The sequence below is a fragment of the Lactuca sativa genome, chromosome 5 (genome assembly GCF_002870075.4).
Source record: "Lactuca sativa cultivar Salinas chromosome 5, Lsat_Salinas_v11, whole genome shotgun sequence".
NCBI classification, from domain to species: Eukaryota; Viridiplantae; Streptophyta; class Magnoliopsida; order Asterales; family Asteraceae; genus Lactuca; species Lactuca sativa.
This window is the reverse complement of record NC_056627.2, coordinates 5,337,841-5,348,801: the sequence shown is the minus strand read 5'-3', so window position 1 is coordinate 5,348,801 and position 10,961 is coordinate 5,337,841. Positions and strand designations below refer to the sequence as shown.

The window sequence follows — 10,961 nt, the reverse complement described above, 5'->3', positions numbered from 1 at the left end:
CAGGAGAATATGTTGGAGAACTGTTTTAAGAGTGTGATTAGCCTGGTTTTGGTTTCCACTGATAGGTCGACACCCACTCGTATTGCTTGCTCCGGGTAATCCGGGTGGATCACGTGTTTTTCTGTACGACAGTCCTCCTTTGACTTTTTTAGGGCTCGAACTAGCTCTGGGGTTGCCATAATCTAGTGGCAGACATGTGGGCATGGGCTACCAGCGACAATTGTGGCTGAACCGGTACACGTGTTGAACTTAACGGTACTGTGGATGGTTGACGGTATGACTTGCAATTGGAAAAGCGCCGACCGCCCCGAGCAATATGTTTTGTTCCGCTAGGAAATAAATTACCGAGAACTCAATCGTTCGTGTGACGCTTTCCTTCCCGTCATGGATAACCAGCATGAGGGGGAGGTTAATGGTTCCCAATGGCCATAGGTTGTGTCCTGTGAAACCGACCAAATGGCCGCCTTTTGGTGGTTTCAGGTCCCCCTTCCAGGAACTCGACAGTTGTCAGAAGCAGTGTTCGTAGAGGACGTCAGTGCTACTGCTATTATCTATGTAAACGCGGTGGATTTTTTGGCCTATACATGTAGTGATTAGGAGCGGATCATTGGGGTTCCAGTCGCGTGGCCTCGGGTCCTCTGATGAGAAGTTGATGTTCAAGAGGTTTCTAGATAGTACATTCACATCATCATCGACCTCGCGACGCTCGTACCTCTTGTGCGGTCTTTTGATGGTAAGGACCTCGTCTTTGGGATCTTGGTGTTTGCTACCGTCCTTTCGGACCCCGACATTCCCCTTATCGGTAATGAATTTATGTGTCTTGAGGTGTTTAACTATGTTCTTCTATATAAGTGGTGGTGGCGCTTCTTTAATCATTACAACTCTTTATGGGTTAAGCATAATAACACTTTTTTATGGTTAGGATGGTGGGTTTGTTTGGGGTTTGCGCTTCCGAGATAGCAACAAAAAATGGTCCAACATAGTCAGTTGCAAGGTTGTCAAGATCGGGATCCCACGTAGGATCATTTTTGGGTTTGCAAGATTAGGATCGTAAGATCCCACAAAATAAAATATAATTTTAATTTATAATTTTAATATAAAAAATATTTAAAACATTCAATTTTTTGTTCAAAAGTTATAAAAACTTCAAAATGTTAGTCATAAGTCACAATATAAAATGATAAACGGTAAAAGACATAAAGTGGCAAAAAAAATTCATTTGCAAAAAAAAGGAAGGTAGGATCGAATCGGATCTCGATCCTACGATCCTACCTACGATCTTACGATCCTACCTCAAATACGATCCGTATCATTTTTCATACCTAGGATTGTACGACACCAGGATCACGATTTTGACAACCATGGTCAATTGGATCAGTCAGTTACATGATAGTGGTGTTATTCAGGCATCATTGATGCATTTCATTTTTAGGATGAGAGTGAGTGGTGTTATTCATACTTCATTGATGCATTTTATTTTGGGATGAGACCGACACATGGTTTTGGATTGATATTTAATATGAAATAACTTCGTATCTAAATTCATGTAATTTTTGTTTATTATATTTTTTAGGATTAACGACTTTAAATATTAAACAATATTATGCAAATACTTATTTTGAATTTGGATTATGTTTATACACCATATCTAAATTCAATGGTTGTCTGACTTGTATTGTCGACAATTGGTCATTATATTATATATTGAACTTCTCCACCCTTAGCTACAGTAAAGTGTCTGTGGCTAAGGGTTGGCAAAATTAGTCCTTTGTTTATTTGTGCATGTTCAATTTTATACTTTCTTTCTAATTTGCGCAGGTGGTTTCTAAGTTTATGAAGAAAAGGTAATCGTCCCCTTCTTTTGTCAAATTGGGTCCCTGAAGTTATATTAAGTTTCTATCCCTCTATTTCCTTAATTTTCCACTTGAGTCAATGTTTGGTATATTCTTCCTGCATCGATCCTCTTCTTTTTGTTGGTCGTAACAGGTGAAGAACGGTCAATTTATTGTTTTTTAAATGTGTTTCCAGCTTCGTGTCAATTGCCACCCGCTTCCACGTGTTTATCGTGTCACATAATCCCACATCGCCTCTTTCTACCAGGACCTTCTACATCCTGTTTCTTTTTTCTGCTTCACCCCCGCTCTTCCTCATCCGTTCTCTGTTGATATAGCCACAGCCAAGGACTCACCGAATCCACCTCTTCATCCCTTCTTTCTATTGATTTCTTCACCGAATCGGCCATGTGGGCGTGCCGATGCAGGGCAGGTCAGTCGACGGAACTTCTAATATACCTCTGTCTGTAATCTTTTGGACTCGACGTTTGGTCATGCAGTTTACACCACCTCTAAGCCCAATAATGCTTTCTGTTTTTGTTGTTGGAGACGAAATCGATGACGTTGAATTTTTGCTAACCCCTTGATTTTTTATTGTTTTAGGGGGGATTTCCAGATACTTATATATCTTATTTTGCCTTCCTATTGCCTTCAACCTTCAAATTTCCCAGCCCCTGGGTGTTTTACAGAATCTTTTTCTCATATTTTCACCGATAAGGAAGCGGGAAGAACCAATGTCACTGCTTATAATTTCCATCGATTGTTTAAATTGAAATCTATTATGTTGCAGCGGTCAACTAATTCAAGGTTAGTTCTTCATTAGTTCTAGGGCTCACTTGATTTGAGTTTCTTCATGCGTAGGTTTCATCTCTTTAGAATGATTTGAGCTATCAAGTTCACATGTTTCTATTTAAAAGTTTAACAGAAAAAACTTACCCTTGAACTTCAGATACACGTTCCTGCAGATAAAGTTTATGAAAAGGGGGATTTTCAAGATTAAGCTCCAGATCCCGAAAGGTGATATAACTGATAACTGAACATTTTTTGTCTGTGTGAATGATGTGGATGGATTTGGATGTTTTTCATAGGTACCAAATCCAACTCCTATTGTAACGATTACCAAATATCCATTACTTACAGTTTTTGTTTTTTTTTGGTTAAAATTTAATTAGTAATTTCAGAGAGACAAATAGAGAGATGGGTTTGGTTTGATTCTTGGTTATTATGTAATCTTTAAGCTCTGTTACAGGTACGTTTCTTTCTCCAAAATGGAAATTTCAGTCCTTTTTTCTTCTTTTGTTATTAAATTTCCAGATTCTGATTGGTAGTCTTTAGAATTGAACAGTGACACTATTGTTGTTTTTACCAGAAGGGATATCAGAATCGGTCACAACCCAAATCTAACAGGAACCCACTTTCAAAAAAGATTTAATCGTTGATTCCATCAGACATCAAATGGTTGTTGACGAAATGCTCATAACATCACTTTCTGGCACCTTACGATCCCCAACAGATACAATGGGAAAAGTTTTGGAATGAAAATGGTTGAAAGTAGAATTAATAGTGTAGTCTGTAGTGGTTGACAAATTTTGTTTATATCATATGGATTAACATTTCTTCAATTAAACAAGAAAGCTTACCTTTTTCATTTATTCTATTCAGGTTGGAACAGTTGGAGAGGCGATTGGAATTGAATTCGGTGACTTTGAGCCTAATTCTGTATATCAAATTGCCCCTGTTAAGGTATTACTGAAGATGATGAACCCGATTCAGGTACATTTGAGCCTGATTTTTTTTCTAAATTGTGCTTTATTGTTTTTGATTTTCAGATTAATCCCTCATTGTGGGTTGTGAATTTGGTGAAGAAGCTTAAAGATGTCTAATTTGTACAAACAATACACTGAGAAGCTTCTACAATCTGCTGAAGTTTATCGTTGTTTTTGCTCAAATGAGGTAAGTGCCCTTGAACTTCAGAGATGTGTGTGTGTGATGGATGTGAATCTTGAAGTTTGTCATATTTATTGATGTACACTGCTGCCACCGAAAGAAACTTATCTTTTTCCAATCTGCAAATCTTATTTTTCACTGTCTTCTTTCTTCATGTTTCAATAATGAACTGTAGAAGTGTCGAGTTGTAGATATTGGAAGGAATTAACATCAGTCTATGCAGCCCCTTAAAATCAAGATATTAACACATGAATTTTGTGAATGGATTATCTTTGATTCAAATTATACTGCATGCCTTTTCTATATGGTGATAAGTTGGTTTTTATCCTGTTAAACCTTTTAGGAACTTGAACAAATGAAAAAAAATTGCAAAGGAAAAACAACTACCTCCTGTATACAGTGGAGAGTGGGCCCATGCTACAGATGAAGAAGTTCAACAGGAGTTATAAAAAAGAACTCCATATCCTTACAGATTCTGTGTCCCTAAAGAAGGGAATTTAAAAATTAACGACTTGATTAGAGGAGAGGTAATTCATTTTTTATAATAAAGTTAATTTAATACCTTATTAGACATTAAAAGTTTGATATTGTTTAATGATGTTGTGTAAAGGTTAGCTGGAATCTAGACACACTTGGCGATTTTTTAACTATGAGAACTAATGGACAACCCCTTTATAATTTTTTGTCGATTCTAACATATTTTGACCAAACTGCCCCTGCATACCGTTTCTATAGTTAAAAAGTTTTATTTTAAGATTTTTCGACCAAACTACCCTTGCATGTTGTTTTTAAACTTAAAAAAAAATTAATTTTAATAGTTTGGACCAATCCGCCCCTGCATACTATTTTTATAATTATAAAAATTTGATTTTAACAGTTTTGGACCAAAATGCTCCTACATAAGGGATAACAACGGTTTAATATTATTTTGGAATGAAAAACTTTACAAAATAGAATGATTCATTTGTGAAATAATGGGACTCATTTCATTTGATTGATTCTCAATCCAGGCGTAGATGGTGTTTTTTAGGTGATGTTTATAAAATTATGAAATAAATAACAGATATTCATAAAACATTAATTGAAGTTAATTGATATTGAATGAGTTTTTATAAATTTTCATAATCTAAAAATATGGTAAACTTGATAACCCATGTTGGCCTTCAATTGGTTAGGTGGATGAGCAAGAAAATTAAAAAATGTGAGATAGACATTTGAATTATGCACCATGAATCTGAAAAGGAGAAGAAGAAGATCCAAATATCTCAATTAAAAGGAGAACTCCAACAGTCCCATGAAGCTGAAAAGAGATTACCAATTTGAACAACAAAATAGACGTACTTCAGGTATTATATTATAGTTTTTCCCCTTTTCCCATTTTTATTACATTTACATCTTCATTGTAAATATATAACAAATATTCTGTTTTCTTGATCAAGACATGCTTCAAGGGACTTGGAAATTGTATTATTAAATAAATTAAACAAATCCATGGACCCACCTCTTAATGAGTGGACACTTTGGACACTTTTGTAATCGAATATCAACTAATCATGATATCTTTTGATCCTTATCACGTAACTTATTTATCTGTTACAACTAATTCTAATGAATGATATCTTTTGATCCGTATTCCCTAATATAATTATCTGCTCTATTAACAGATTCTTAAATACATAGGAAATTTCTTAAACAAACGTTACAGCTAATATCATAAGAACACTTCTGCTCCTTCTGCCCCCCGCGAAGCGGGGGTTACGAATCTAGTTATTATTATATAATGACATAGAACATAGAAGAACCAATTATCTAATAATATATTTTTTTTATTGTTAAGTGACTACTTTATTAAAATTATATTATTTGTTATTAAATCCATCTTTTAAAAGATATTTTTTTGTAAAATGAAGTCAACTTCAATTAAGATTTCACGAACTTTAACTCTTAATGGATTGTCTTAAAAAAAACAATTGCCTTTTTATCTTCTGCCGTAACATTTGTATTTTAATTAGGGTTCACACTCTTGTATGTATAAAATATAGGGATGTCAAAAACCCCCGTGAGACCTGTTCCTATGGATACCCCCACTTGGGTTACAGACACTCTCTTCTTTTTCATTAATATATATTCTATTGGCCGGTTCCAAAAAAAAACCTGTTCCCGTGGAACCCGATATCGTACAAGACTAATTTTTTTAAACATTTAGGAGCGGGAGCGGGGCAAAATTAAACCCCGTTTATTTTCGAGAGCGAGATCAGGAGTGGGTGTTTCCGTCCCGTGCTCCCGCGGGGCCGGTTTGCATATATAATAAATAATATATATTTAATTTATAAATATATATAGGCATATAATCTGACTTTTAGGTTTGTTTCTTGCATTTCCTTTGGGCGCCGACAGAGAGAGAACGAGATATTCATCTTCACAGTACACACACAACTTGAGTTCTTCCTGCTTCCGTCTTGCCCCTTCGTTTCTTCGTCTTCATCACACCCTCTTAGCAATCGTCGACTATCGTGCCTCTCTCTAGCAATCGAATGACCCACTGGAGTATGTAATTGTCGGCCATCGTGCTTCTCGCGTCTAGCCGTATGTCGCCGTCCTCCTGCCGACGACCTAATTTCAGATCAACCACTCCATATCCGGTAATCTAGACTTACGATTTTTAGTTGTTATATGTTTTTAATAATCGATTTAGGCTTCTGATTTGTGGTTAGATATATTGATAATGTGATATTTTGTAATTTGTTCTAGGTTATGTTAGATCTTAGAAAATAACAGTCGACGTTGATCGATGTAGTATAAAAAGAGATTTCAAGTTCATAACGCAAAGGTCATAACCTGATTGTTCTTCATCGCCGTTAGATGCCACTAAAAGGTCATAACCTGATTGTTCTTCATCGCCGTTAGATGCCACTAGAAGACCTCTCTCCAACGAAATTTTGTTGTTAACTAAGCTGACTTGTTCAAAAATAGCAACTTATTGTTAAACGAAAATTTTGAGATTTCGTCAAATTTAACCTGAAAAATAATAGACAAAACTTTGTTATTTTGTAGAATTGAAGATATAAGATGGCTACATATTTGACATCAACGTTGTTTTATTTATATGGCAATTATTATTCATCAACTTTAACTCCGCAATTTTCGTTAGATACTTTAAAAGACCATATCAGTTTTGCAGTAGAAGCTCGGCTCATCTCATCTGGACCAGGATGTCAAAACGCCAATAAAATTAGAAAATATTAACAAACTAGGTTAGCAATTTCCACTAAATAACTGAACATACCAAACTTTGACTTCGATTACTTGTAAGAAAAACATAATGGATCTATGAAATCTGGTTGAAGTATAAACCTACTTAACAACGTATTATTGTTCAGATCTGCAACAGTCAATAGAGTTTCTTCCTTTTGGTAAAAAAAAAAAAGAAATGAAGGAGAAAATAAGAATAAGATGTGTATAGTTTATGTGTTCGGAGATGAAAATACCTGCTTTTTTAGCCGCCGGCGTAGTGTGGCGGTTGGCGATAATCTAGATCGGGAACAGTGCTTCAAGTAGGTTTAAAATAGTAATGTGGCAGTTTAGTGGCTAGGACCAGTGACGCGCATTTATCATCCGTCGGAGGACAGTTCCTTTCCATTTTTGATATATTTCGAGTATAATTTTTTCATTTCATCTTTTTTATAGTGTTTAAATTGTTTTTAATTATTTTATAAATTTGGTCTAGATCTTTTCTTATAAATTTTTTCACCTTTTTACTAACTTTGGCTTTAACTTCTTTTAAAAGATAGTTTTACGAACTTCTTTTATATTTATTATGATTTTGTTTTTTTGTTTATTTACATTTGTTTTACAATTTAGTTTTTATAATTTTATTTACATATTTAATGGTCTTTTTATCTTTTTTATGTTTTTTTTTTATATTTTTCTATTTTTATAGATTACGTTTTTTTCTATAAAATCATATTTATTTTTGTCTATTATCTTTCAGGTTAAATTTGACGAAATCGCAAAATCTTCGTTTAACAAAGAGTTACTATTTTTGAACAAGTCAGCTTAGGTAACAACAAAATTTCATTGGAGAGATGTCTTCTGGTAGCATCTAGCGGCAATGAAGAACAATCAGGTTATGACCTTTGCGTTATGAACTTGAAATCTCTTTTTATACTACAGTCACAAGGGAGTATGAAGTAACTTGATTAATATTGCTTCAATGATATTGATGTATTATAATTGTTAAAAAAGAGACATAATTTTAGTTTTACACATTGTGACGGAAATTAAGAAGCTATATGCAGGAATCCCTGGACACACCGGAAACTCAACATGAGTCTCAAAGTGACCAAAATAATAATGGAACAGAAACTCCTGTCCCTGACTCTGGTTCGGTTTCCATCTCCAGCAATGACAACAGAAAAGTTTCCAGGGAGGATATTGAACTTGTAAGGGAATTTGTTCTTGTTTCTTTCTTGTAGTATTACAGACAAGTCAAGATTTGGTGTATGTTGATATAAATCTTGAATGTTGCAGGTTCAAAACTTGATAGAACGCTGTTTGCAGTTGTATATGAATAGGGATGAGGTGGTAAAAACTCTATTAAATCGTGCACGGATAGATCCTGGTTTTACTACTCTTGGTAATCACCGCTATGTTATTATTATTATTATTATTTTTACATTGTCACGTTAACTTTCCATTTTTGGTGGATAGTTTGGCAGAAGTTAGAAGAAGAGAATGCAGATTTTTTCAGAGCCTACTACATAAGGTTAAAATTGAAAAAGCAGATCATCCTTTTCAATCATTTACTCGAGCATCAATATCACCTTATGAAGTACCCAATGCCTCCAAAGCTACCTGTGGGTCCCATACACAATGGGGTACATCCCATGCCAGGTATGGTAATCTCTTGCTACAAAGAAAGAAGTTGTATTTTTTACAAAGTGTAGAATTATTATTCAATATTACTCTTTTCAGTGCAGTTAACAACTTACCCATGGGATACCCAGTTCTACAGCAACCTCCAATGGGGACTCCAGGTCAGCCTCATATGGATTCCATGGGTATGTCTAGCTGTCATGTGGTCAATGGAGTCCCTGCTCCCAGTAACTTTCATCCCATACGAATGAACTCTGGAAACGAGTGAGTTTTGTTTTATTATATTTTGATTTTGACGAATTAATAAAAAAAGATAAAAAAAAAGTTTTTTCCATGTGTTGTTGCAGGAGTATGGTAATGGATGGCAATGCAGGTGGAGGTGGTGGTGGTGTAACTCCAATTCCGGCTAATGGGGCGATTTCACCTATGTCAGATATGCCTATAAGTCCTACGTCAGTGGCATCCAGTGGTCATTTTCCCTTCACTGCATCCGAACTATCAGGAATGGGAGTTGACACGTCAGCACTTGACACAGCGTTTACATCTGACGTGGCAAGTTCTGTTGGATTGCATCTACCACAAGATAATGGAAATTCTAGATCTTTTGGTCAGATTCCATGGAATTTCAGCCTTTCAGATCTAACAGCAGACTTGTCGAACCTAGGAGGTAAATGGGATCCAAATTTTACCTGTCATTTTATGTGCCCATTGTTTGCAAATGATTGTTTTTAAGAATGGACTTTTTTTACTAATATAGGCAATGTACTTTATTATTTTTTACTCACATAAAGGCAATGTCCTTACGCTTCTTTTTATTCATATTAGGCCATTACCAATTCTAACCCATATAGCAACATACTTACATTTTCTTTACACCTTGCTCATAAATCATAATAGAAACGTACTAACATTTTTGTAACGGCTAAGAGTACCATATTTATATTAGCCATTCATTTATCTCCTTTGTTTGAATGATTGATAATTCAACTAGCAAGTATGATTCTGTTTTGTTTTTTCAGATCTAGGGGCTCTTGGAAACTATCCTGGTTCACCCTTTCTGCCTTCTGATTCAGATATATTGCTTGATTCTCCTGAGCAAGAGGACATTGGTAAGAACACTGTTTACAAGTTCCACTATCCCCTAACCCTAAAATGCAATGTTTGAGTTTGTCTAGTCTTTGACATATAATCAAGTACTAAATTATTAATACAAAATTTGTTAACCAAAATCAGTATCTTGTAATTTGTGGAGGATGTAAATATTTTAACACATTTTGGGCACCTTTGAACCTGTTTGACCAGTTTTAACTTTTAACTAAGTTTTTAAATTTGACAAGTGGATTAAAATATTAAGGGGTATTTCAGGTATTATTGAATATTAGTGAAAGGAATTTTTCATCCGTATCCTCAATGTGTTGATGATGTTATTTTCAGTGGATGAGTTCTTTGTTGATTCTGTTCCCGGACCACCATGCTCACAGTCGGATGAAGATAAGGCTTAGTTACGTTGTAATATTTCTCTCAACTCTCATATCAAGATACTCTATTTTGGAAGAGGCGACAACATAAAGTCTCTCTATTTTGTACCATGCAATACTATGTTAAATGCTATTCCTTTCAACTTTAGCATAATATATATCACGAATTCTGAATCCCAATAACATACATCATGCTCAATTTTTTTTTTTTTTGCCACACAGATGTTCTCTAGGATTGCATCAAAACTATATGTCATGCCATTAAGGATCCGTTTACAGGACACACTACATAACATAACATGTACTGAGTTCGACATGCGTTGAACTCAGACCGATGCGAATGAGATAAAATTTGCAAGTTTTCTTAGGGCTCGGCTCTATCCCTCTCATTTGTGTAAGACCTAGATGTCATTTTCGTCCTCATCATAAAAAATAGCCCTAGAAAACAAACATGCCAGACAAATAGAATGGGAATTGTTGTTATTGTACAATGCAATGGTTAGGCATGGGCAAGTTTTTTCCTAGATAGGAGGGAAGGCCATTTTAAATAACCAATTTTTTATAATTGTTTTGGTGTAAAATGGGATTTGCTTCAAATTTCATTCTGCTGCATCTGTCCCTTGCAACTTTGAATAATCAAAATTAGAACGGGTCTGTAGAGAAACTTTACTAATAATTGTATCGCAATCGCCTTCTATTTTTCTGTTGTTGAGACTTAAGTTTTGCATCGACATTTTTTGGTTTTTGGTGAAAAAAAGGTTTTTTCCTATTACTTTTGCATGACATATGGCACAAAAGTTTGTTTCTTGTAATGAGTTTGATAGTAAAA

At 34.9% G+C, this 10,961-nt stretch overlaps 1 protein-coding gene across 4 annotated transcripts; it reads left to right on the top strand.

Moving 5' to 3' along the window:
* Positions 1-3,661: 3,661 nt before the first annotated feature.
* On the top strand, positions 3,662-10,315 carry LOC111902244 (uncharacterized). Of its 4 annotated transcripts, XM_023898093.3 has the most exons (11): positions 3,662-3,785; positions 4,123-4,306; positions 4,955-5,125; positions 7,771-7,905; positions 8,078-8,221; positions 8,310-8,415; positions 8,490-8,672; positions 8,759-8,918; positions 9,002-9,321; positions 9,674-9,763; positions 10,089-10,315. In XM_023898093.3, the coding sequence occupies exons 4-11, from the start codon at positions 7,891-7,893 to the stop codon at positions 10,154-10,156; spliced, it is 1,086 nt and encodes a 361-aa protein (XP_023753861.1). In that variant the 5' UTR covers positions 3,662-3,785; positions 4,123-4,306; positions 4,955-5,125; positions 7,771-7,890; the 3' UTR covers positions 10,157-10,315. The 4 variants fall into 4 exon arrangements, with proteins under 4 accessions (XP_023753861.1, XP_023753860.1, XP_023753857.1 ...); XM_023898092.3 differs by lacking the exons at positions 3,662-3,785; positions 4,123-4,306; positions 4,955-5,125 and adding exons at positions 6,146-6,421; positions 6,531-6,654; XM_023898091.3 differs by lacking the exons at positions 3,662-3,785; positions 4,123-4,306; positions 4,955-5,125 and adding an exon at positions 6,406-6,421.
* Positions 10,316-10,961: the final 646 nt, after the last annotated feature.

Coding starts and splice junctions, on each gene's coding strand:
- LOC111902244 (XM_023898089.3), top strand. CDS start 6,368: ATGTCGCCGTCCTCCTGCCGACGACCTAATTTCAGATCAACCACTCCA. Junction 9,322..9,673: donor AGACTTGTCGAACCTAGGAG/GTAAATGGGATC, acceptor TTGTTTTTTCAG/ATCTAGGGGCTCTTGGAAAC. Junction 9,764..10,088: donor TCCTGAGCAAGAGGACATTG/GTAAGAACACTG, acceptor TGTTATTTTCAG/TGGATGAGTTCTTTGTTGAT.